General features: G+C 43.7%; 3 protein-coding genes across 4 annotated transcripts in view; 2 read left to right on the top strand and 1 right to left on the bottom strand.

Annotated features, from left to right (window-relative positions):
• LOC146208536 (isocitrate dehydrogenase [NADP], mitochondrial-like) overlaps window positions 1-1,994 on the top strand; it is a 38,687-nt gene extending 36,693 nt beyond the window's left edge. The window contains exons 9-10 of the mRNA XM_084594522.1: window positions 1,162-1,254; window positions 1,826-1,994. Of these exons, the coding sequence (XP_084450648.1) occupies window positions 1,162-1,254; window positions 1,826-1,907 (175 nt within the window). The 3' untranslated portion in view covers window positions 1,908-1,994. The remainder of the gene's footprint in view (window positions 1-1,161; window positions 1,255-1,825) is intronic.
• LOC146208535 (Golgi SNAP receptor complex member 2-like) lies at window positions 1,799-3,014 on the bottom strand. Its single transcript, XM_084594535.1, has one exon. It carries the CDS (start codon window positions 2,702-2,704, stop codon window positions 2,063-2,065), a length of 642 nt encoding a protein of 213 aa, XP_084450661.1. The 5' UTR covers window positions 2,705-3,014; the 3' UTR covers window positions 1,799-2,062.
• Window positions 3,015-3,223: 209 nt separating this feature from the next.
• On the top strand, window positions 3,224-26,982 carry LOC146208534 (uncharacterized). 2 transcript variants are annotated; one of them, XM_084594512.1, is made up of 9 exons: window positions 3,224-3,540; window positions 3,784-3,916; window positions 4,627-4,696; window positions 4,879-4,949; window positions 5,800-6,263; window positions 6,848-6,961; window positions 7,690-7,778; window positions 10,165-10,366; window positions 21,746-26,982. In XM_084594512.1, exons 2-9 carry the CDS (start codon window positions 3,807-3,809, stop codon window positions 23,368-23,370), a joined length of 2,745 nt encoding a protein of 914 aa, XP_084450638.1. In that variant the 5' UTR covers window positions 3,224-3,540; window positions 3,784-3,806; the 3' UTR covers window positions 23,371-26,982. The 2 variants fall into 2 exon arrangements, with proteins under 2 accessions (XP_084450638.1, XP_084450628.1); XM_084594502.1 differs by having other exon boundaries at window positions 3,225-3,540; window positions 5,797-6,263.
• Window positions 26,983-27,392: the final 410 nt, after the last annotated feature.

Below are 27,392 nucleotides of genomic sequence, written 5' to 3'. Positions count from 1 at the left end.
AGATAGAGAGGGCCAGCAAGGAGGTCCACCGCTTCTGACGGGTGCAAGGAAGAGATTTTCCATTGGTGCTCCAGATTGTTTTGATCACCTGGGGCTCTTTAACATGCAGTGGCAGAGTTGCACAGTGTACAGGCGCCCAGGCGCCTTGTGTTTCACCTCTATCAAAATACAGCCGCCATGGTCGGGATTGAACCCGCATCTTCCAGCTCGATAGTCGAGCACACTAACCACTGTGCCACCGCAGTGGGGCTCATCATTTCACTATCTTTGGTGCCTGTTAAGAATTTCATATATGCTGCATGCAAATAAGTTTCAATGTTTGACATTTTTGTGATCTCAGTTTAGGCGATTTCTATGGGCAACACTGTTTGTGGCATTGCATGTCACTCACAAGTTGATACCTTCTTCCTGCTTGCCAAGGAAACTTTCAAATTTATTTCTTTTCAAACAAACGTTTAGTATTTGATAACTTCAGCCATTTCATGATGGCTCATCAAAAGCCAGCTTTTGAACCATCTAGCAGTGTATGAATCCTTTCACTAACCCAAGGAGTTTTCACTGTGTGCCATGAATCATTACTTCTGGCCATGTAGCAGCGTTTTTGTTTAAAATTCTTTTCCTCAGTGTTGTGAATAAAGGGTTTGTTGTAATAAGCAAAGGACTTTGCCCATGGAAAGTGGAATTGCAGTGTCAGCTAACAAAGCTGAAGAAAAAAAGCTCTCAAGTTTCCCTTTGAATATTGTAAATGTGGATACAAATGTAACATTGGTTTCACACCGTGTGGTCAGGATTCGCAATGCAGTAATTTTTTTTTTTTGCATTTTCTCTGCTACACGCAAGAACTGAAGTGGTGGCCTTGTGGTAGAGCATCCGCCTCGCATGCGAAAGGTGCCAGGTTCAATGTCTAGTGTCGCCGGGTCCCACCGGTTTTTCAATGGGCGCAAGATTTCCCTTAGAGGCAACCACAAAGCACTCGCACCATTGTTAATTATGCATTATGAGTCATTCTCATCTTGTTCAACATCATCTTCTATCTTAGTCTTCGTTGACAATGCCATCGCTGCAGGTGGCAATGAAGCCTTCTGCAGGCGTTCTTGGTCTCATATGATTATAACTTACATGGTTGCATTGAATTGGTTCTCAACTTTTCTTTAATTTCAGGTTCTGCGAAGCCCTGGAAAAAGCTTGCGTTGAGACAGTAGAGTCAGGCAAGATGACCAAAGACCTTGCTGGATGCATCCACGGACTAAAAAAGTGAGAACTCAAGCCTGACCAAGTGCACATATTTACTCAGTACATACAAGAAATCTTAACCCCCTTTGCCAAAAGTAGCGAGGTTATGGTTTGCTTCATTCGCATGCTGGTCTCCTTGAGGTTCAGGATCAAAATTTCCTGACAGGCAAGGCCCCTACATTTAGAGGTATTTTAGGGCTTCATGGTTGGTATCAGTGCTTCATTATAGGTCTGCCAAAAGTAACTGAACTGAGTCCGTATTCAGATTGTGTATCACTTTTGCCCTAGAGTCGAGTCCCCTGATTGATTGAAGCACCGGAACTGGATGTCAGTTTGATTGCCGCCAATCCCTGTTCCGGCATTTCCGAGGGAGAAAATGACGCAGACTCAGAATATAGGCTCTGCTTCATTTGCTTCTCAAAGATAGTACAGCAATCTTTGCGCTAAGTTATGCAAAAATGCAATCAATGCACTAAATAAAGTCAAACTTAAACAATACTTCTTAAATACAGCAGGCATTAACCAAACAGCATGATGCAATCAGCACCCTAATCAAACCTTGATGTTTCGTTTTTTTTGTTTTTTTTTCCAGTGTAAAAGAGGGAGACTACCTGAACACCATGGACTTCCTTGAAGCAGTCACTGAGAACCTCAAAAAGAAGCTGACCAAGTGATGCAGCTATATGCATAATTTCAGTTAAGGAGTTGCAGAGTACTTTGGCACAGTCATTTTGCAATAAAGATTTGGTACGAAACAAGGACTTTATTTATTTGTAGTTTGTTAATTTGGTCAACCTTGGTAGCACCACCGTCTAAGTCACATATGATCTCACGTTAGATATTTCACCACAAGGTACATCACAACACAGGTCACAAACATTCCACCAAAGAGGATAAACTTATCCTGGTAAGTTCGCCTCTCGATCATCCTCATTACGGTGTTGGACATGCCAAGTGTGTTGGCCACATCCAGAATCTTTCGGTGCGCGCCCTTGAGCGTAGTCCTTTGCTCCCGCAGATTGGTGAGTATGTTGCTTCCGCTGCCAATCAAATCGTCCACATTGCGATGGGCGGACTGCGCCCTGGAATGGAACTGTAACGACTCATCGATGTAGATCGCCGTGTCGCGGCTGTCATTCGTGGCGAATTTCTTCGAAAGAAGCTCCTCTCGGTTTTGCAGAGCTTCTTCACGTTCGAAGCGGCGGCGCTGTAGATTGGCCAGAGCAGCCTGAAGGTGCTTTTGCTCATACCTGAGTTCGTCCACTCTCATCTTTGCGTTCTGTCGACGCGGCACTGGCTCCTTGTTGGCCAAGATGGAGAGCCGCTCGCAGTTTGATGAAAGCTCGTTGATTTTTTCCTGAATTACACCTTCGATGCGTTGCGCTTCCTCGCCGACAGAGACCTCATATTTCTTGAAGCACTGGTGGATGTCTTCCACGATGCTGTTCGAGGCGTGGTACAGTCGTTCCATATTGCGGCACTCAAAGAAGCAGGTGAGGAACGGGAAATGGGCCTATCACCAGTCAGCTTTCACCGCGCCAGAGGCGCAACTACGAAGACACCTTCTGCCACATGCCACATCGACAAACACTGCAAAAGACAAACACGGTGCCTGTTTTTGCAGTCCCGCACAACGTTGGCCCCGCACTTAATAGTAAGGGTGGTAAGGTTGGGTTGTTGGTTGTACTTGTGCTGCTACTATTTCTACTATCACACTGACCGCGCCTAGCCATAAGCGACCATCCGCACAGATTTCTACATTTAAGAAATAAATATTCACTCATTAGCTTGCCGCCTTTGAAATGCATTGAGCTAGTATTGCTTTTTTTTTTTTTTTTTAACCCAGAACTTCGTACAGTTTCAAAGCAAATAAAATCAAATATATTATTAAACATTTATTGAAAATAAAAATATAATGTTTAATGAGACATTTGTAAATAAATTTGGCTGACATGGACGACATGGATAAATAAGCAATAAGTCGTACCGAAGCCACTCGTACTATTCGTTGCTTGTTTTAGTCCAATGACTAATCTTAAAACGGGCTATGAATGTTAAAGCTGGGGTTAACTTGTGCACGTTTTCGGGCATTTAATGTGGTTTAATGAATAGCAATGAAAGAGAAACTATTCAAGGATGGCTGCATCGCTCTAGCCAGGAGCGCAGAAATTCGTCGCATGGGGCCACTGCCATCGTTGCTGTCGTCCCCTTTGCCCCACATTTTCGCTGCCGATGAGCCTTTGCGAAAGCAGTCACCTATGTCACTTATGTTTACTTCTCTGGAAGTTTTGCATTCATTCACTATGAGTGAGTATATTCTCTCAACAAACTAGCGAACAGCGTGCATTATTTAAATACAATCGCTGGTAGTTTCTTATCTTCCCTTTCTTTCTTTTTTCCCTTTCGAAGCCCTGAAAGTGCACCAAACCAATTATGTGACTTAATTCGTTTTCTCTCTAGCCATCCCGCCTTTTAATCTTCTCATCGAGTACTTTTGACTTTACTCGGGAAGCGATTGCATTTTATATATGCTTTCATCGGCCCCTGTAGGTTTTAAAGGCCTGGTGTGAAGAATGCTCACGGCCGAACTAGCTCCGGTGGCATGGGCACTTGTCGCCATCCCGACGTCAGTGGTTTTGATCGTTGCTCTCGCTCTGTGTCTTTGCAAGCAAGGGGTGGACAAGTAAGTGAAACTTCCGTGCACTTGTCACTGTTCTGCTTTGATTGCCACCTTACCTGCGCGGTGTGCTCTTTCTACTGCGAAGACTGTACGGTGCGTCATCTCGCTAAATATAGTGATTGTGTACAGAGGCACGAATAATGTGGGCGGGCGATCGCACGTCTGCGTAGGGGAGATCCGGGGAACTGAACGCAGAGTGGGAATGAGTGTTTTGATTTGGATTTCCGCTCTAGCTGGCGCAATCTCGTATGTCGCGCGATAGCGCTTGAAAAACGAGTGTGCTCCGGTTGTGCACTCAGCAAGCGTTGGTTTGTGGCGATAGGTGCTAAGTGGGTTAACGAAGTATTCGGCGTGTGTCTCGTTTTTTGCCCGAGTGTGTCTTGCAACACGGCCAACATTATATCGGAAGAATTGAGGATTTTTTTCTTTTCACTTTTTATATGTCCCCCAAACAGTAAGTGCAGGGCGTAGGGACAGTTTCCCTGAGGCTGTAATGTGTTTGATGATTTGCTTGTTTATGCGTGTTGGTTAGCACCCTCCACTGTTTCTGACTCTCTCTTGCAGCAACAATTCGCTTATGCTGAGATGTTTTGCTAATAATGGAGTTTTTTGCAAAGTAATAAGGTTTATGAGCAATGCAGTGCTTTCCTGAAACTTTCAGTGACATTTTTGCTTTGCAGCTTCTTTGTAATTTCATCTTCTAATGTCTGCAGGTCACTCAATTTCTTGGGAGAAAACAATCCAGTATTGAGCAAGAACTCTCCCGTCGCTTATAAAGTTCAGGTACCGTTCGTTTCTTTCCTGCTTTACTATACCTGTTACCAAATCTGTTATCAGTGAGCATTTCGAACCTTTTTCTCTCCTGTTGGTCAACTCTTTCTTAGTTCACAGTGCAGCATGTTAAGAAATTGTCTTGAAGTGCACTGCAGTGCTGAAAGGTCAATTCACAGTAATATAATTTGCAGAGCACTGAGGACCACCAGAATGGTGACTTGCGTACAGACTCACCGCTTGAAAAGGTCTCTCTTCATCCCAGGTAATTCAGTGCACTTACACATCTTCAGAACTTTGTTTTTCAAGTTTTCATCAAACCACATAAATCTGTTTTGGTGACAGTAGGATATTGATAGTAACTACTGTTTTCAGTGCCGCTGTAGTGGTGCTTCTAAAATTAGTTGCATGATGGTCATATCTTTGGGCTCTCTTAATCATGTAAAGATGTACCTTGTTACTTGCGAGGCTTTGGTACCTCGGCACTGCAAGGTGCAAGGGTCACATTTTAGAGGAGCCTATTGATGGTACCACGCTACTTCCAATCCAGTCGCAGTTCTTGACACACCTAAAACAGACGCTTTGGCAAGTTGGTAATCCATTGAGGGTAAACAGTGCAAAAAAGACGAGGACGAACGAAGTACACAAACGAGCGCTGAAAAACCTTGTGAAAAAACAAACAGCACTCGTTTGTGTACATCGTTCGTCCTCATCTTTTTTGCGCTGTTTACCCTCAATGGATTACCAACTTGCCTCAGCGCTCGTTTGTGTACTTCGTTCGTCCTCGTCTTTTTTGCGCTGTTTACCCTCAATGGATTCCTGACACACCTCCACCTCGTGGCACAATATTCTCTTGTGGAATAGTCTGCAGGCCAGCCGCCTTTGTTTGAGTCTGCATGTGTCACACATCTATGGAGCCCCTCCTAAATGTACGCATTTGGGGCAGTAATTCAGGGCCATTTTCTTGTTTCTGTATCTTTGTAGCCCATACTGAATTTTCCACTTGATGCATAAAATGGAAAGGACATAATCTGCATGAAAACTTTGCTATGTGAAACCTGTGCAGTGCCTCATGTTGTGGTTTTTTCCCACATTGATTGCTTTTCACACAGCAGGCCGGTGACTGAGCGAGCGCTGCCGACGCCCCCTGGCAGGCCCCAGTCCCTACCCATTGCCCTTCCGAACCCGGCAGTGACCTGGGACAGCAACGGCAGCAACAACAACAATGGCACCGTCACAGCTGCACCAGATGGGCACACGACTACTGCAACCCTCGTGCGTCCACACCGAAGGAACAAGGCTCACGCTCCGCCGCCACCGACGACCACACCGTCGACCTCTGCGACCCCTCATGTCGCCGCCACAGTATCTGTTGGCAAGGAAACAGGGGCAGCTGGAGGCGACACCCCGAGCGAGAGTTCAGAGTCAGATCCGCTCTACTCAGTGGCGAACGTGCGTGCGCCCAGTGCTTTGGATGATGGCGCTCCACCACCAGTGCCTGAAAAGAGGTTTGACGTTGTTGATGCAGTGGATGAGAGTGCACAGCCACCCATGCTGGAAGAGGGGCCCGCTTCATTTCGTAAGTTGTTAAATTCTTCAAACTAGGGGGTTCTCGAGTTGGGTTTCTTGAAGGGCATTTTAGACTCCCTAAACACTCAAATCTGTGCATGCCATAGCTGGCTTGGTGGCAGTCGTCTAGCAGTTTTTCGACCATCATGGGAGAGAGTCCGATAGCTGAGACAATCCCACGTGTTGTAGGCACCCTATTTTATGACCTAATCCAGTGGTTGGCAGATGGCGGGTGGGAATCCTAAGCACAAGCGGCCAGGTGGGCTCGGGGACAGTGAAACCACCGCTGCCCATTGCGGGAAGGTTCCCGTTCGAGCATGTTCTAACTAGAAACACATACCTTTTAAGCCTAAATTTGGTCCATGACAGCCTCGATTACTTAGGTGCCTTGGCACGAAATATAACCGACTGCTGTGAAGCTCACTGGTGGGAGACGCGCACCTATGCAGTGTATTTGGGAGTGCAGCGAGAAGGCATTTCATTTCTTAGAGTGCATTTTCTGCAATGGCAATATTTAAGTTGTGGTCCAAGGTGTGTTGGATTTGACTGTTCTGTTGAACCATGCATTTTGTACCTGTGAACTGCCATTTCTAGGGCAAGCGAACTCTTTGGTTCCTCCGGGACCTGGGGCGTCTTCTCATGCGGCTGAGATTTCCTTTCCTGTGCCAGCCATGGCGGAGTTGCCCGGAAGTTCTACGCAGGCTACGGGTAAGCACTCATAGCTGTGGCTTAGAGGAGGGAAAGGGGGGGGGGGGGAGGGGGGGGGAACAGGTTACTGATTACCACAGTCGTAAGTCCAGCTACAACAAGAATTTAATTTTTTCTATTTGTTTAACTGCGAACGCAAGATACGAGAAATATGTGCGTGAGCAGTGTTTTAGCTGTAAAAGGATGAAAAATGGCTTGTTTTGTGAAAAAATTCTTGTCTTTGGCTACCTTCAACTATGTAGGTCCCCATTCATCTCGGTCGTTTTCCCCAGTTAGTGTTTTTGAGCTACTTTTATTACCTAGAATCTTATTTAAGGTTTGTCTTGAAATTAGGTAATGCTCTGTCTGATATGCATCTATGGGACTAAGCCATCTAAACTATTGCATTTTTACTTGGCAGGCAATTAGCTTGAATACTGGCATTCATTCCTGCTGACGATCTGTTAGGATAAACATAAGCCCTTGGGTTTAGAGAGAAGTTTGTTCCGGATATAGAAGAAAGCTTGTTTCAACTTCGTAAGTCATTTTAAAAAAAGACTGTGGAATGTTCGCATTTCATGCTTCAAGACGAAGTTTAGATGTAAAATGTCCAGAGATCACCCAAAGGTCACACCGCTTGACCATACTAGTGATTTTAGGTAAACAAACGTTTACTGCTCTCCTAGTCTTATTATCCTTACACGTCCATTCCAGAACTAAAACACTGATTTTCTATGCTTCGTCTGCAGGGAAGTCGGACCTTTCATACACGGTGATATCTGTCCGTGAACCACTGGCAAAAGTTCGCGAAGAGACCATGAGGCAAAAGCCTCCGCAGGTCTGTATCAGTGTTATTCTGTCAATTGCAGTTTACTGGCAAACACTGTTTAACCAGTAGTCCCATGACTGTCAGAATAGAGTGAACAGTAGGGCAGGACTTCATGAGAATGTAGAACTTTCTGAAATTATTTCAGCATACCATGCATATTTCTTTTAGCAAAGCACATACTTGGGCTTATGAATTACATGTGCATATCGTAACTGTTTCCTTTAATCATATATTTTTTTCTGTAGTAGCCACTTCCTAGATTTTCTACATTCCTAGCTGATTCTCAAGAAAAATTCTGTCTTTAATGTTAAAGTTTGCCTAACTAATATGATTTCAGGCATTATTTATTCAAATTTTATAGCTTACACCAGCAGTTCATTGGTAGGAAATGCAGTCAAATCTCAATATAACAAATCGCAGGGGACCGCTTAAAAGCGTTGGTTATTTTGAAATGTCGTTGTAATGAAAAACTTCCAGTTATAAGGCAGTAGTCAATATTAGGTATGAAATGACATATCTTGTGATAGACACATGCAGACAAGCAAAAGTGCAAATGAAAATGTTGCACTAACTTCAAATCTGCTTTATTTGAAGAAATAATTTTCTGCTGACGTGTGCAGCGCACAGCACCGATTAAAGACTCTCCACACCTTTCACTTTGCGCAACCCCTCATCATGTACACCAGTGCACCGAGTGATAAAAGTGTGGATTTCATTCATCCACAATAAAACACAGAGTTCAATATGACCTCTTTTTTAGCGTTCAGTGAAGTTTGACAATCCTGTCGCGGTCTTTCAAAATGATCGCGGCGGTCGATGGGGCAATGCCAAGCTCTCTGCAGAGGTCGATTTGCTTTTTCTCTGTGTCGATTTCTTGCAATATGGCTACTCTTTCCTACAGCAAAAATGCTTTAGCTTCTTGGCGCCATCGCTGGCTGCATTCGTCGGATCTCGCATGAACTTCGCGATAAAATTATTCACAACAAAAATTTTACCCACATGCGTGAATGGCATGAACGACCGACCAGCGAACAACACACAACACAGAGAAAAAAATGCAGGTGGCTAGGCCTGCTGGCTACTGCATATAAAACCATAGCTTTATGGTGGTGCTGGATGTTGGCACGAGATATGGTGATGATGACGATGATAGCTATAGCCCGCGGCATAAACACAGAAATGGTGGTTTTTGTTTCACATGAGAGTTGCGGCACCATTAATTTTAGGCGAATTTGTAATACTGATGTTCCTTGATTATAGAAGAAAAAATATATAATATATGTTGTTCTGAAATGAGCGCTATATTGAAATTGGTAGTTCTGAAATATTTTGCCTTGAAAACATTGCAAATCAGTTGGGAATTTTCAAAAAGTTAGAAAGTTAGTTAGTTTGAAAAATTTGGTTAATGTGGGGTTCATAGTAATGAAATTTGACTATGAACAGCACATCTTCTTGCTGAAGTAGAACCCTTGTATTGGAATCATAGGACTATTCTGACAGACATTTAGTGGAGCTTATTAAGTGTTATTTGCAAATGTTATCTTATCCAAATTCTAAATGCCGGAAAAGGTTTTACAAAATTGACAATGGCTGGCAGCAGTCATGATTTCTTTTTTTTTGTGTGTATGTGAAGTTTATTGCCTCGGGGCATAAAAAGAATGTTATGATGGATGAAGGGTGTGGTCCCAGCGTCCAAACGGCATATGACTGCAGATTATGGGGGGAAAGGCCACCTGCCGTCATGATTTGATATATGTTGAAGGCTTCTCCTAGATGATTGGAGCTTAAGCATCAGACGAAATGCATCACTAGTTCAAAGTTTGTCATGGTAGAAAGCTTAACAAAGCTACATACATGAAAGAAGCGGCTGAGCGGCCACGCTACTCTTGGGAAGGGGGGCATCTCCTCCTCAAGGGGAGGCTGTGTGTAGCTGGCTTTTGCATGTATTTTTACGAATTCTAGTCAGTGCTAAAATCTTACAGTTCATTGTTCATTTTGATTTGTTGCTAAATAGTATCAGGCTTTGCCATTTCACTTGCTTTACCTTTTTTTTTTATCTCTTCATATTGCTGTCAAATTTTTATGAACTCGATCTTGTGTGTTAGTGCATGGCAGTCATTCTTTGTAAGTCACATTTTGACTTAAAGGTCAGTCACTTAAGAACATGTCACTGATGCGTGGAAACTTGTAGTTCAGCCTCAACATGTAGTTCTGAGAACCTGTATTAAGACTGCTGACTATTAGGACCATTGGCTGGATATCGTGCAGTGTTACAAACTGAACCTTAACTTCACTTTGCGGTCTTTGGATTTTAAATTGTGTTGCAGTGGAAATTTGGGCAACAGTGCTGCCGCTGTCCGCCGTAATATCGCACTGTTCTTACCGTAACTAACAGGCTTCGACTGTGACCCAAGAGGCGTACTACACGGAGGTCCCGGAAGAAGAACAAATGTATGCAGAGATTGAATCCGGCCACAACTCAGCTGGCTCGTCTGTCACTTATGCCCGCATTGAGCCAAGAACAGCAGAGTCCCATCCGCCAGCTCCACCCACTGTGGAAAGCCTCAAGTCTGTGGCCCAAGCTCATTCCAGACAAGGTTAGTTTATTACCACCATGCAGTGCAAAGCTAATTGGCTCAGGTTCATGTTAAAATTTGGGGGAAAAGAAACATGAAATGGTAAGGAGGCATGGCATTAACTTTCAACTGATCGCTTTGTATGTGTGATTTTCAAAGCTGTTAGTTGAGAATAAGTGTTGTAGCGCTCTGTTGGTTTGCATGTGCGTGCATGTGTGTATGTTCTAAGTTTCAAGGTCACCTTGATTTCAAGGTCACCTTGATTTGGTGTTCTGATGGGATGGGATGGGTTGAAATGTGTGATGCCATTAGTAGAGACTGCTCATTTTAATTTAGCGCCATTCAAAATTAGGATTGCTTCTAGGGGAACGACTCGGGAGTAGTGGTGGGAACGGTACAAGTTACCGTTCTTCCTGTTACCCTTTTATTCGTCTTATTTTTTTGTCAGTTACGAAGTGAGCACAAGGAAGGCTTAGCAACATTTCTAATCTGCAGTGTCTTGAACTGGTTTTGGTTTAACCACCGAAGCTTTCTTGGGGGGGCACTGAAAACTTGAAAGCAAACTTTGGCAATGGAAGGTGCTTAAATTAATGGACTTGGGAATTGAGATTGCCCATCGATGCATTATCTATGGAGCTGCACACCAACGAAATGCAGAAATACAGTTATCCTGTCATAAAAGACGCCACAAATACCTTGGGTGATTCCATCACCTAATTACAAGGGCTTTGCTTTTAATGTCTTGGATTTTTGCTTTAGCGTTTCTTTCTAGCAAAATTTGGCGGCCAGCAAGGCTGGAGGGCAATCCCTGAACCACGTTTCGTCCATACTAGGGAAGCAATTGCTGCAACTGGAGCTTTAAGCAATTCAGTGTACAGTAGCAGAAAAACTTCAAAAGCCTTCCTAATGTGCTTCTTTGGCAGCCAGTAGTTGAGTCTGCGGTTTAGTACTAGCACAAACCAAACATAATTGCTCATATTGGGATACTGAGCAGGGCTGGGAAAAAGTACCAAAGAAGCTGAAGTATTTAATGTGTGAAATACCGATGTGTTTGGAAAAGCAGTGTATGGCTTTTATATTTTTTCCTTTTCAGTAAACTTGAGTAGTTCTGTTTTTGAAGGTGTGTTGAAGGCTTTATTTTCTGTCTAAGGCACTAAACACAACATTGCGTGAAGTCCTGCAAAACCCCTGTATTTTTTCCTTTAAACCTGCTACGAGCCCAGAGTTGAGTTCCTCATAGTTGAATTCCTCACAGATATCCTTGCCAAAATATTGAGGTGCATCGGGTGTCTGTATCATGGCGGAGTAGCGCAAAAAACGGGCTCATTAGGGTTGGTGGCCAGATGGACCGTTTTCAGCCTGCTTTATGCACAGCTTCTCACCACATTTTACTTAGGTTTTCTCGACTTTTCTTTGCCGTTGAGACATATTTATATTGGTCATACACTGCTAGTCAAACGCAGCACTGAGCCAAGGTAGGAAAAACGGAAAACATATTTTGCACATTTTTATTGACATCCTTGCCGTCCGTGTCAAAGATTCTTTCATCCAAAACAGAGGTATTGTTTAGTAAAATTACTGCGTGCATATGTTAGAGCATTACCTATGTGCAATGCAAATTTAATATTGTGTTGATGTATCAGAGTTGTTAAACCTAGCTTATATGGTGCAGCCTACATTTTTAATATGTCTAGGCTTGTGCGAATATTTGATATTTTCCAATAGTTGAACGAATAAGGAGCTATTCAATATTCGCTTAAATTCGAATTTTGTTTGGAAATTTTGAAGTACAGTCGCTGACCGATTTTCAAACCCTCAAGGGGCCGAGATAGCGTTTGGAAAATCAGGCAGTTCTAAAAAATGATTTCACGCAGAAAAAGTCACTTTATTTAGAGAGCGGCTTGAAAAACTAGCCAATATGCCTCTGCGGGGTGCTACGTTGCCATACAAGTAAGTCTGCTTGCACGTCGGCAAGGGTGACGTTCTCGCTGTACACAGCCGAAAGCACCATCAGAGCTCAGGTTAGTTCACTGCTAATTGGCAGTACAGCCTCTGACTCCTCACTGTCGGAGCCCGAGTCGTCACTTTCAAGCACCTTGTGAACAATTTCGCTGTCAGTGAGTTCAGTGCAGAGCTCGATCTTGCTGTCAGCGTTAGCAAAGTGCTCCAGTGTCACTTCCATAGGAACGGCTCCTTCAGCGCTCAAGTGCTCGATGAGGTCAGCAGATGAAGTCGGCTGATGGGATTCACTGGCGCTATCATCGGATGACAACGGCACTTCATCCCTGATCGCGAAACCAGCGTGGTGGAAGCACTTCCTCAGGGTCTCCTTAATCACCGCCTTCCATGCATCGGAAAGCATGCCTAGTGCAGGTAACAAGTCCTCACTGTAGGTTTTGCCGCTGTCCACGCATAAATGCGACTAAGCGCCCGTGACCGATAGAAGTGCTTAAGTGTCCGGTAGTTGACGCAGTGATGTAAACAGCACAACACACAACACGTGAATGGCGACCGCGGCGACTGACGACTGCACGATGCCAGCACGGCAGAGCTGGCAGTGGGACGGTGCAGCAAGCGGTGCCTGCTATCGAGACTATATCGGGTATGCGAGGTTCCGATGGCATGATCAGCGGACGATATGACACGTGGGTTCGAGGTTGCAGAAAATCAAACTGGCAGCAGTCAGAAAAGCAAGATGGCACTGGCGTTGTTTGCGTTTTCGGTAGCTCTTGAGTCGCGAATCAAAAGAAAAATCGGATGAGAAGGATTTCAAGCGTCCAAAATTTTGGTCGGTGTTATACATTGACTCTATAGAGTACATGGCGGTGCCATGGCAAGGTCTGGGTTTTCAGGCAGGCCCGCCGAAAAATTGGGCATTCGAAATATCGGTCGACGTCTGTATCCGGCTCGAACGAATAGCCTTGTGCAACAGGGAGAAGGCATTCTCGGACGTTTTGGTTTTTGAATTCAGTCATACTTTTCCCAGTCCAGTGCATACTTTTCCCAGTCCAGTCCAAACCAAGCCAGGAAAGCTCAAAACAAACACATCTCGTCGCCGGTTGATTGCGTATAGTTGGCGACTCTGTCTCGGCCGCAGTGGCATTTGACCATTTCCAGCCGCTTTAGACCATTCCAGAGAACCATGGGGGACGTGCCTGCAGCCAGCAATCCAACTTAGAACATTTTTTAGATTCCACCGGGAACTGAAGCTTGATGCCTTAAATGCAAGGAAGTCTTGAAGACTCCGACAGGTATGACAACAACCCTAGCAATGCATTTAAAGAGACATCCTGACTTGCACGAGGACTACCAAGAGAGACTGGATGCCATTCATAGCTGACAGTTTCAAGCCGAAAATGAAGGCAAAGGCCCCAAAAGCCCAACAGATGACGAAAATGGTAGCTCGCTTCGTATCTCGTGGTGTGCACCCCCTGCAGCATTGTTGACCCCCTGCAGCATTGTTGAAAAACCGGGTTTCCTCAACATGATGAAGTTCGCTATGCCGGATTATGTTGTGCCGTCTCGGATAACATTCTCGAGTGCCATTGTTCCAGACCTCTGCGCATCAAGCAAAGAGAAAGTGAAAAAGAAGCTCGAGGACATTTTTGCAAGTGGAGTGGAGTCTCTCAATCACCAACTGATGGTTGGACGTCGCAGGCAAATGACAGCTTCGTTTGTGTAACTTGCCATGCCATGGACAGGGACTTCGTGCGACACATGCATTCATTGGCTTGCACAAAGATGACAAACTCTCACACTGCAGAAAACCTGAACAGCCCATGGTACTGTGCTGATCTTCGTCGTTACAGGTAATGGAAGGAACTTCAGCAGTTGCGCAGCGGTGCTGGAGTGGTGTGCATTGTTTCGGACACACCCTTCAATTGTGTATCAGTGATGCCAAAAAAGAATTGTTAGGGTTTTCGCTGCTCTGCGTTAAGGCCAGAGTGATTGTGGCTAGATACAAATGAATTGTCAAGGCATGAGGACGGTTTCAGGAAATTCAGAAAAACATGCAGCTGGACCCTCTCGAGGTCATACAAGACGTCCCGATGCGATGGAAGAGTAAGCATGCCATGATGGCCAGGCTCGTGAAGCTCCGTGCGGTCATCACTGTAGAACTTTCAGAATCTGAAGCAGTCCTAAACTTGAACGCAAGTGAGTGGAAGCTTATGAATGCAGCAGTGCAAGTCTTGAAGCCACTTGACCATGCCACAACTGAACTGTCTGGGGACAGCTATTCCATGCTGTCGCAAGTCATTCCCCTGTTGCAGTGTATCAAGGTGGTTCCAGCTGAACATGTTTCCTAAGGTGATGAAGCAGCATTGCTTGCCTCAAGCCTTTTGTGTAGCATCAAGACGAGGTTCTCCGATATTAAGATGTCGCGCCTTCCTGCATTGGCAATGTTGGTTGATCGTAGATACATAGAAGTCTGATATGCTGATTGACCCGCAAAGCAGTTGAGTCTGCTCACAACGGCAGCAGAAGACACTGTGCCAGTTGATCAATATGGTACAGCAACAAGTGGGAACAGCACCTGCTCTGCAGACCCATCTGAGGACTCTCTGTGAAGCGCTTTTACACACTTCAGTTTGCATGCACATCATAAGCCAAGCCGTACAATCTCTGATGTGGTTGCTGGGTACTTGAAGGCCCCTCTTCTTTCCCGGTTCGAAGACTCCCTTGTGTGGTGGAAAAGCAAGGGCAGCCACCTTACCCAACCTTGGTTGCAGCTGCCCATAGGTATCTTTCGATACCAGCCGCCCAGACAAGAAGTGAAAGGCTTTTTTTCGACTGCAGAAGGGAACACCTGAAACCCTAGCATGTGGAACAGCTAGTGTGTTTGCAGGAAAATTTGTAGATTTTCATAAGTAATCAAGTTTTCTTGAATAAATTCCAGACTGTAGGCTTCCGTCAGTTTTTTGCTTTACTTGCTACTATTCAAAGTATTTGCTTTGAAATTGTTCGAGAGGAATTACCATTCACTTTGAATTTGCTTTGAACCAAGAAACCGCTATTCGCACAAGCCTAAATACATCATTCCGCTCATCCGGAGTTCATGCAACACACACAGTATCATTCCATGCATACTTAGTGCATGCAATAAAAATGCACGGTCTAAAAATCGAAGTTAATTGCAAAAATTGTTTGGTATTTGAGTAAATGCGTGAGAACAAACTATGCACTATCATAAGACATTTCTTATTTCTCATGAACATATGCGACCCCGATAGAATCCGGTTAATGTGCAGTCACATAATTCTCACTATGCGCCAAATTTTGTGCAGGGAAAACATGTTGACTGCTTTGTCAGTGGCAGTGACTATATCCCCTTCAGGCGCAAAAAAAATCTTTGCAGTACAAAAAATATCTGAGGGCTATTTTCAGTTCTCCACGTTTCAAATCACGTGTCCTGTAGAAACTGAAAGAAAATATTTATTTTTTTATTGTCTTTTGCAATGTCCCCATGTGGGAACAGGGCGCCTCAATACAGAAAAAGTAATGCATGCTACTAGCAGAAAGTACAATAGTGTTCTTAAAAAGATATCGGGCACAAAAGATGGTTAACCGGTTATTGCTTGATTTCTTAATTCAATCACTTCAGAGTATACTTATTGTAAAAAAGGTAAACGCTATTGTTTCTGAGCAGACATACACAAAAAGATGTGGCACTTTTGGCAGCGAATCCGACACTTCGCTGTGCATCCTTCACGGCGGCAGCACTGTGAGTTTGGTGTGTTGACATGTTCCGGCCAGTGGTTGTAGCTGTCGTACCCAATGGTAGCTGTTAGTTGCAAATGCAGTCTAGCCTTCATCGCAAAAGGCTCTGGGTACCCACTACTTGGCCGACTGCACTATTTTTGAGGCGTTTCGCTGCACGCGATTACACTGTTTGCAACGTCACTTTGGAAGGCCGTCATGCCCAAAATACTTTTCTGTGCAAGCTTCTTAGCACTTGCGTCTCACAGGTACTCTATCTAGCTGTTGCATAGTGCAAAAGATAGAAAGTGAGAAATTACCCTCACTGGCCACTTTCTGGTTCTTGACCTAAGAGGGTACAGTGACTTAAGGAAGTTGAGTTTGTCCTATTTTAAAACATTCAAAATGGTGCTTTTATTGCCTTTTTGCACAGTAGGGCACACAAAGTAAGAAAGTGATGCCAAACACTCAAGTGTGCCAGCAGAGGCGGTTTTGAGGTTCTCTGTTCCCAAACAGGGACGCTAACATTCAGAAGTGCATGCAAGGTTGAATACACTCGTAACAAGGATGACAGCCATTATTTCACAGTCATGGGCCCTTCCTGCAATAAATAAATGCTAATATTTTGGTCAGCGCAGATTCTTAACAGTCCAAAATGACAAAAGCATGAAGCAATTCTTGTTAGCTCTGTAGAATGTAGCCGTGTCCTTTTTTGCTCTGCTTTTCAGGCAGGATTTTTTTTGCTTCGCTTAAGATGGTGCCAGTTCCAATAAACTGGCTCAGAGCACATGTTTTGAAACATTAAAAAACAGCGTTTTTCATTACCTTTTTGTGCAGCAGGCCGCACAAAATTCGCATCCCCATGCAGGGACACAGCGCCTGGAAGGGGATGTTATAATTCGTGATCCAAGGCGCCGAAATGACCGGCGTCGCCCGAGAAAGTGTGTGGGGAATGCGGCTCACCACATCTGTGCAAGCTTTGTTGCGCCCATCCTCATTTTGAAGGTCAGGAGCACAAAACTACACATTGTGGATGGTGTCACGAACACATGAAGAAACACAATGCCAAAATGACCAGTCTATTCATGTTCAACCCTCAGTTCTCAGTTAAACCTTGACGTAATGAAGTCGTGCTTTCCGGAAAAAGCTTCTTTATACCGCGAACGTGTTGCATCAGGCTTTTTTGTCTTTCAATGGCACAAATGATATCACACATCCCTGAAGTCTAGCTTTTCGACGTTATTTTGCCTACAGTCCAGGTTCTTTTCAGAGCCAGGCAGCTCCCCTCTGGCACTGTGCATTTTATATAATCCTAGAAGTATTTTCTGGTCAAATTGATGAGATCTCGAAATCTTGATTGGTGGCTAGAGGTACAGCGCTGTCACCGAAAATTATCATGAGCTTCGCACGCTGCTGCGACTGCCATGGCACGAGCGGTTTTGTTGATTACGAAACCAAGCGCCACTGCGGAAGTCCATTAATGGCATCAAGCAGCCCTGCCACCCATCTACCAGTTCTTGCGGGTTGATGGGAACGAGATACGCTATCAGCAAGCTGCCGCAAAATAGTTTGGTTTGCTTTTTACATCATGGGCAACGTTTTTAGAAATGTTGACCACAAGCACGTGCACTGAACGGTTTTTAACTGTCGTCGACTGTCTCACTTCACGGGACCGATCGCGCCGCAATCAGATGGTCATGGTGGTTTAGTTTGCTTATGTATTTTAAGGGGGAACTGGGGATCAGTCCTTAAATGAGTTGATTTTAGAAAATATGGATTTTCAGTATCTACAACACTCATTTTGTGTTGTACTAAACTATTTCACACACAAAAAAAGTTCTAAGTGTTGTAAATAAATATATAGACGCATAATGTAGATAAGCAATGTATGCTATCTTAGAAATTTCAGGCTTGTTTTTTCAAAAATTCATTTTGAGCTTATCACCTTGCTAGTGGAAAGCATAGCACAGCGATGAATGCACGGATTTCAATTATGTTTGCTTCGTTGTTTTCGCTGACATATGCCTTTTATCGAGACAGTCTCAAATTTACCGCCTAGTTCTCATTTCTTTTATATTATGCAGTAATTAGGTCATAATAGCATTCGAAACATTTGAATAAGGTACATACTATGTAGTTTATGAAAAGAGCAAAGAAATTGAAAGAAATTAAGAACATCTTGATTTAGACTATACTTCTTAGTAAGTAGTATTAAAACCATTAGCTCATTCCGTTGTCCTGTAGCCCAGTCTGTTGTCATGCTAAGCTTTCCACAAGTAGGCAACATGTGAACATGTAAACAATGATAAAACAAAAAGTACTGAAGATATCACCGTGAAACTATGTCTGACTATTATGCTATTGCAAGTCAGTGTACTAACTTTCACTTCTTTACGGATGAGCTTGAGTTATCTGAAGCAGGTTTGTTAGTTGGTTTGTGAGGTTTAACGTCCCAAAGCGACTCAGGCTATGAGAGATGGCGTAGTGGAGGACTCGGGAAATTTCGTCCACCTGCGGTCCTTTATCGTGCACTGACATCGTACAGTACACAGGCGCCTTGCTTTTCGCCTCCATCGAAAAGCGGCCGCCGAGGCCGGGATTCGATCCCGCATCCTTGGGAACAGTATTCGAGCTCCGGAACCACTGCGCCACCCCGGCGGGCTGTTATCTGAAGCACATAAGTATGATAACCAAGGTTATAAGATAATGAACTGACTGTCCAAATGTGACTGTGCATGCCAGGTAATAAAACAGGTGCTCTAAACAGTGTTGTTCTAGAGTTCAGAACGCCACTTTGAACGTCGAAGCGTCACATGTGCTATTGAATATCCATGTACCAGGAGGTTTGGAAGGGGAAAAATCCTTCCTTTTCTTTTTTTTTTAAATGTGTGTTGCATTACAAATACGCTTCACATTTTTGTGATAAGCAAAAATTTTGGGTGTTTCTAGGTTATAGAGTTCGCCAAAATTTGCTTTCTGTGTTTTCAAAAGCTTCATTGCATACCAAACTGTGACGCAAAACATGTTCATTAAATTGAGAGAGAAATACATGCATTTCAGTGGAAGCTAGAAACTGAAACGAAAAAAGTTTGTTGCATTGCGAACTTTGTTATATTGAGGTTCGTTGCATCGAGGTTCAACTGTAATTGGAGTTAGAAGTTGAGGTCTGTGTTCCATTTTAGTTGGTTTCCAGGTACAGACTCGACATGCCATGCCTTCTCCTCTTTTGTCAGTAAATCACTTCAATTTTCTTTTTCCTCTTCTTTACTGTAATGCCTGTCGTGGGTTTGCTGTTAAATGCTTTGTATACTGCAGGGCCAGATGTTTATTCTTTTGCCTGGATTTCATATTTCTGTAATTACAGGCGAGACACCGTTGAGATGAACACTTGGAAGTAAAACAATATGTGCTCGGTGAAAATGCCAGCGTATTCTTAAGAAATGCGAAGGCATGCAACGAAGAGAAGGCTGCCATAAAGCCCTTTGCACTAATCCAGCAGAATGCAGGAGTTGTCAATGTCGGGCTGTGTGCAGTTGAAGATCAAAGCCATTGCAGGGCTAACACTGTTTAGTTTTGGTACGAAATGCCTTATTAATGTGAAGAATGCCAGTGCAACTTTCAGTGCTTTATCTTTCACGCACATAATTTCACCAGCTGTCTCCGAAGCTGAAGTTTTACTTCAGCGATGTTGCTCCTACAACTCTTTAGAGTGTTCTTTCTCATTAGTTCATTTCCGAGTTCCTCGTTGGTGCCTGCAGCACCATCTTTCAGGTACCACCTGGCAGAGTAGGGAGAATGAAATCCCCCTGTCCGCATTTCGGGAATAGGGAAAAGAGGAATGGGAGGGGGGTGATTGGTTCGAAACACATTTAGAGAAAGGTGGGTACAAGCATTCCCCAGCCCAGCTTTCTCAGTGGTGTGTGCATGGAAGAGGCATTGTGAACCCTGCAGCACCTTTTTGAGGCCAAACCCAGTTTCAAACTTTTCAAGGTTATCTGGTTAACCGTTCACACAGGAGTTCAGGTTCAAGTTTACGGGTGTGTAACCACCTTGTCTAAACACAGTGCTCTTGACTACTACCAGTTGCAAAACTTCCCATAGAGCCCATGTATTAAAAAACGGCGGTTTTGATTGGTCAAAATTCGTGTTTATACGAATAGGGGTGGCGCCTGCGGCCACAAAAGGAAACCACGTCTAAGTTGTAAACTTTCAGGTTGTTGAAAAATACACGGCCACTATGGAAAATAAATTTGTTGAAGACTTGCAGTAACAAACATTCTGAAGGATAACAGTTGTAGAGTTAATTAAGATGGAAAAGAAAGAAAAAAATGATTGTCAAAAGGCAATGACGGCAATAACAAAAAGCTTCTGTTGACTGCTTCTAGATGATGTGACAATTCATAAGCACCCGAAAAGTGCATATTAAAACCAGTCACTTTTTGAAACTGAGTTTTGCAACTGGTATGATCCAAAAGCTTTGGTCTGAACGTACATGTAGATTAACTGTCATTGCTGTAAGATACTTTCTGCAAGAAGTACACTTCAGAGTATCACCGAATATCAGTGTAGTGTCAACTTCTAATCAAGCCAAGCACAAGTCAGTCTCAAATCAAGACACTGCAGGCACCTGCATGTACAAGTCGGAGGGTGAGACCAAAATCCAGGCTTCCAGGGCCCTTGGGTCCCAAGTTAGACAAGTTGCCCCTAGGCCACACAGATATATTTGTACGATTTATGGGGCTTTTATATCTATACATCGCGGTCGTCCTCATTAGTGTGCCTGTGGCAGGTGATGGCAAAAAGGCGGTGGCAACATCAAGTACATCTACCGTACCATGATAAACATAGTATAATGTGCTTTTGCAGGTTATGCTAGGTTTAGCGACAGCCCGTGAATATATGTATCTTTTTGTTCTATTCATGATCTAGCGATATTTCCTTTTAATTAACATGCCATTTGATTAGGTAAACCATATAGAAGCTGCCTCCTGTCTTAGATGCCACGTGTTCATTACCACATGTTGCAACCACATTCTATTGATGCCTACTTGTTTTGGTTAAAGGACTATAGACACCAAATTTTGGTGGCATGTTTTTTTTTTTTTTTTTTTTTTGTTAATGATGCATAATTCATTACTGTATATCAATCCGCACGCAGTTTTCGCTTACGACCGCGAAGTAATTTATAACTGAATTTTCTTTTCTCGCCAGTTTCGGTTTCGTTATCCGAGATATGGCTGTGACGTCAGAATCGTGTCTTGATGCGCGGCATGAAACAACAGCAATATAATCGGTCATTCTTAACTTGTAATGATTCCTGTTCTTGAGGCAGTCTGGCTTTATCATTGTTGTGAATTCAAATGACACAGCAATGATTATATCACTGTATTTTCATCCCTCGCGTTACCTAGACTTGACTGTGACGTCACAGCCATCGCTCAGCTGTTGAAACCGAAACAGGTGAGAAACGAAATTCGGTTATAAATTATTCAAAAATCGTAGGCGAATGTGACGTGGTGATCCGTGTACAGTAATGTCCTAGGCATCATTACAAATGATAAAACACGAACCCAAAAATGAGGTGTCTATAGTCCTTTAACGGAGTAAGTGTTGAAAAGTAAACCTGCTTTTGGCAATGTGTCGGCTGTTTGGCTTTCCTATGAGGCTTGGCTACAGTCTCTGCTTTTTGTTTATTTTGTCCAGCATCTGTCACATCTGCGTCATCATTGGGCGCGCCTAGCCCCGATGTTGACATTGGAAACTTGTACACGGCTGTCGACAAGTGCAGCAAGCAGAGGCAAACCATCCACATATCGGAAGGCCTGGCATCTGCCACTGATGCTCCAACCAACCTCGACGAGCTGTATGCCAAAGTTCACAAACCCCACCGTCAGCCAGTCGCGGCAGTGGCAGCAGCAGCAACCACAGCACAGGAAGAAGGCGCTGATGCTAAGAAGCCTCCCCCTCCTCCTCCGGCAGCATCTCTGCACGAGGCCTTTCTGGTGCATGACCGACCACGGTCGATGCCTCCGAATATCGAGTCTGTTGTTTCTTGCACCAACGTCACACTGGTGCGAGAGTATGAAGAGAAAAAAGAGCTAGTCGAGGCACTTCCTCCGCCACCAGAGGAATATGCAGATCCTGCGTATGAGAGGGTCTACCACCAGGACTCGAGTGACACGGATCCATGCTACGAGAGAGTTGCCAACGGACATGGAAGCGACGGAGTCTCAGACCCTGGCTATGAGAAGGTTGCGAAGAGGTTTGGCAGGGAACCAGATTATGAAACACTTCGCAAGGATGCTGCCACTGAGTATTCCGAGAGAGGCTCGGACCCGCACTACGAACAAATCCGGAAGAGTGACAAGGCATCAGCCGCCCATGAAGATGAGGATATGGCTGCTGGAGCAGCCTGTGGATTGACTCAGCAGGACAGCGGCTCAACAGCCGACTATGGGTATGAGAGGATCAAGGGCCGGCGGGGTCAGCCTGATGACGAAGGGAGTGATCCTGGTTACGAGCAGATTTGCCGACGAGGAGAGGACGACACAAGTGACCCTGGCTACGAGCGAATCCACAGGACCCACAGTGATGCATGCAGCCAGGCCGATAGTGACCCGGGGTACGAGAGAATCAGAGACCGGAGTAGTGCCACGGGCCGAGCATGGCATAGTCGGGGCAAGAGCAGCGGAGACTTTGGCTACCGGAAAATGACAGGGGTGCGTCTAGCCACAGCCGCTGTCAGCGCTGCCAAGCAAGACAATAACGGGTCAAGCGACGAAACATACGAGAGTGTACAGGATGACATGGTGAGGAAACTTGGTTACAGCCTCATGAAAGGCACGGGAAGCAGCACGGAATCTCCGGCACCCAGCCCTGTTTGGAAGCAGGTGTCGGACAGCAGCTCCGCATCAGAGCGGGGCGCTGAAGACAGCAGTTCAGAGGAGCCTGGGTACGAGAGAGTGCGGCACAGAGACGACGACACTGATGACACGTCCATCGGAAGGCCATCATCTTCCACTGGCAGGTGCCTCGGCGTGCAGGCTAGAATTTGGAGGTGCAGTGACAGCAACCTGACCTCTGGCGTCGAAACTGCTGAGCGCGCTACGAGCACATACAGCCTCAACGCAAACCTCGACGATGGTATTAGTGAGCCCGTGAACAGCATGAGTGGTGAAACTGTACACTACGAAGTCGTCCGAGGTTCATCCACTGACCTTGCAGCTGCCCTTGAGCGTGTGACAGACAACGAACCTGTGCCCATCACGTGGGCGCGCCAGTCAACAGGCCGTTCGTCGGAGCACAAGGAAAGGGAGTACATCTTCTAAGTGGCTTGCCAAATGTAAGGGAACCTCCACTCCTTCAGTGCAATGAAATCTGCGTGGTTGGGTGCTCGCTTTGGTGCAGAGCGCATGTTAGCATCAAATGTCATTGCCGGTGAGAATTTTGTTAGTTGGTGCATCAATGTTTTTACAGCTTTCTTCTGGAAACCTCTTACATCATGATCACATCAGCTTGTGTTGTGTAGCAGCTGTGCGAAGGTAATTGCAAATAAGTTACGAGATCACTTAGATTCTTCTGCTTGCGGAAACGTTTCAGAAGAATGTTTTGATATGTTCTGCAGTAAACAGGGTGACCTTATGTATACTTTGAGATGCTTGTTTATTATTGTTATTATTTTTATACAAACGTCACACAGTTCCCATTAAAACCTCTTAGTTACTGTGCCTACGTTTGTCACCACGTGCTCCTTAAGTTTATTTTTTCATTAAAATCAAAACAGGGTTCATTATATCATTCCATTTGCCCTCATTGTCATATTATATCAGTTTCTTTCTCATACAGTTGCTGCAGTTTATTTCGGTGGTACCTTGACCATCATGACGCAACACCGTTGTCTAGATGTAACCTTGAGCAGTTATTTTTCTGCCACATTAAACTGCGAGCAACGCGCTCAGCATTTTTAGAGTATGCATTTGACCACAGACGCACAACTGGAACATATCTGTGGCATATAAAAGGTGTGAATATAGACAAGAAGACCTAAATAAATCTTTCTAATAGGATCACCAAGGTACGAATGCTTATTTGCAGGAATATTGCTGTCCGAATGTATCAAAACAGACCTCCAAAGACCTATCGCACTAGGCACATGGGGATGTTAATTAACTATGCAAACACTGGAATTGCGCTAGATGGCAAATTTACAGTCAATCAGTTATGCTGGCTCACCCAGTAGCATTGCAGTGGAAGGAACGAGTTCAAAAGCGATTCAGTCAGGATGCAAATCCGGTTCTGCATGGCACAAGAGACTAAGCCATGCTTTGATACTTGTGCAATAACTGCTGCATCATTACTGCCATATAGTTTCATTCATTATATGTCCGTAGCGAGCCTGATTGTAAATGTGTGGCTGGCTTTCTCACTCTAATTTAATGCTTCTTAGCTTTTCCTAGTTTGCTTGGAATTGGTGTGTCTGCCTTATTTTTTATGACTTTTTTTATCACTGGTGAGTGACCTATTTCTAAGCATTCAAGGGAGAAATGATTGAGGACATTTGGTTTGCATTTTACAACTAAAATAGGTGCCCTTTTAATTTTTTTTTTTATTTCAACAGTTCATTGGCTAACACGTTTTAGCTAAATGATCGTATTTGTTTATTTTAGCCATTGGCAATATTTCTACTAATATTTTGGAATGACTTACAGCCTCTTGGATTTTAGTGCCTTGATTGTATTGTAGCAACCTTATTTTAAATGTTTAGAAGAGCACTCCGTAGTGACAAATTTTAATAAAGGAAACAAAGGAAATGAATATGCTCCAAAGCACTGCCCTATATTGAGTATTAGAAGCTGTTTGCGCTATTAAACTAAACATTTTGGTGACCTGGGACAAATTAGTAGGGCACGCTCTACACGATTGTGTTCCTATGCATCTGTTGACTACAGTGTAACAATGTGATAGGAACACAGTTATGTAGTGCACACCATCCTGACTGACTTAGGTCACCCTTACCTTTCAAAGTGCTGCAAGCAGCTTGTAAATATTGGTATAGGTGAGTGCTATTCAAGCTAAACAGTAGCTGCCCTCTGCTACCCTGCGACTGCTATCAGGTGGATTTAATTTGATCGTGATTTGCTGTTAGTTTCCTTATTTTCGATCTTCTCCTTATATTCTGCGCCTGATACTTTGTGGTTATGGAGGCAGTATGAGCACAAGAGAAAGACAAAATTGTGAGAATTCCTTTGTTTGCTCATACCGGTTTGTTGTTTCGTATACTATTAGTTTGTAGTTTCGTGTACTGTTAGCTTGTCAGGTTATGAGCATTACTTTTCCTTTAGAGCATCCAAAAGTTGCAAAGCTAATCGGGGGGTCTTTGCATTGTCCTCATTGTCGACTTAGTGATCGCAGTAACAGACTATGTTAAGGGATGGTCCAAAACATGTGCGGATTGAAGAGCAGCTCTGGCACACTTGAGGCATCTATCCCATTTGTGTTGTCCTGACCAAGTTTTCAGTGTATTGGCGTTAGCTCTGCATTGCAGCATCTTTATTCTGCTATTTTATTTGTTTATTTTTCATATTTGCCGAGGAGCTTTTCATTTCCTATTGCGCTTTGCATAATGTGGATTGTTAAACTACTGATCTAAACTGAAAGCACAAGTGAAAACTTGGAATTAAAAGAAGGAAATTATGAGCGGTTCCGAAGGAAATGATATGCTTTTATTGCTGGCACTGTAATTCAGCAAGATATCTCCATAAGTCGCATCCAGGCAAGGTTTTCAACACCTGCAAGCCAAGCACTGTTTCTGGATGTGTTTTAAGGATGCATTAGAAAATTATGTTAAGCGGAGCACATTTTTAATTTGATCACAGGCTGACAACCATCATTTCTTGCATCTTGGTCTGTCAGTCTTTAAAAGAGTGCGAGACACCTGTCATCCTATCAACCCCTTGTTCTTCACTGTCATGTTTTTCCGAAACAACCTGTTTAATTCATGTATGGTGATAATGTACTCCATTCGCTGTCTTTGTGCTTAATCAGCTTGCAGGTTTTTTTGTTTTCTGAGTATTTGGCTGGCGCTAACATTTGCTGCACATGCTAGCAGTGCGCCAAAGACAGCAACACTGGTCTTCCAGTAATGTTACTTCTTTTATACAGTTCCTCTAAGCCATGGTAATGTTGCATGTGTCAAATTGCAGAATCGTAATGCTAAAAAAAATGTTTCCATAAGCTGTGCAGCTTTATTAGTAGTTTGGGAGGCTTTGTAAACACGCAGCTAGTTCGCCTCCGTTAAGACAATCCAAAAAAAAAAAAAAAGAAACGAAAAAATGTAATGACACTTCCTTAAAGTAATACTGGCACTCTTTGTTGTAAATTGATGCGCTGCTGCAGTAACAAAGTTGCATTCTATAAAGCATAGCGAAATCTAATTGACGTAATTATATACTGTATATGATTCTTCTACCTTTGGCCTGTGTACAGCCAAACATGGTCGCATGTATTCTGTAAATTTAGAGGCATTCTTGTATTAGAAGTGCAGGGCTAAAAAAAACAAGTAGTAGTAGTAGTAGTAGTAAGTAGTTCTTTATTATGATAGAATAAAATAAAAATAATAAAGGAAGGAAAAGATTTTTGCCTGCCCCGGTATCTGCTATCGAAATGAGCTGAAGCACTTGGAACTGGGGCGACGGAAATAATGGGATAGTAAGGAGACAGGTAGGAGAAACCAAAGAGGTGAGCGACAGGGAGAAGGACAGTTTAGGTTAAAAGGGAAAGGAGTATAATACAATATTGTACATGGAAAAAACAATTGGAGATTTTAAATTCCTGTCCTGCGCATGTTTAGAGCTTCTGCTAGGCTAAAAAAAAAGTTGGACACTTTTGGACACGATAATGTGTATGAGTTTGTGAGTGCTGCTCGGTTGCAAATAATACTAGATCAGTTGTTCATACTTCAGGTGATGCACATTTATCAACAGTGATTATGTATGTGTGCGGTATGTGCTTATGTGCGCATATACTACTGCCATCTCTGGTGTGTTTGCTTCCAAGTGTGCTATCATTTTTTTGTCAACTTTACAGACTAGTTTAGTTATTGGAAACATAGAATCTAAGGTGTGCATATACCTTATGGTAAATGTAGCAGCTGCTTCCTCCATCTCTTTTTGTCAACATTCCAAGCCTTTGTTAAGAAGAACTTGATTCTTGTGCTAGTTTATTTTTCGCAAGCCTATCTTACATTTCCTGCTGTCTGGACTTCGCACATTTTGTTGTCAAGCCTTTGTGTAGAAATGAGTATCAGAACTCTTTAAGTTGTGCTCCTATGCTTGCAAAAGTTACAGTACAG

This window comes from Amblyomma maculatum, chromosome 1, assembly GCF_055883805.1.
Source record: "Amblyomma maculatum isolate TAMU_Amacu chromosome 1, ASM5588380v1, whole genome shotgun sequence".
Taxonomy (NCBI): domain Eukaryota; kingdom Metazoa; phylum Arthropoda; class Arachnida; order Ixodida; family Ixodidae; genus Amblyomma; species Amblyomma maculatum.
Note: the sequence above shows the minus strand (reverse complement) of the source record. Positions and strands in the feature narration are given on the sequence as shown.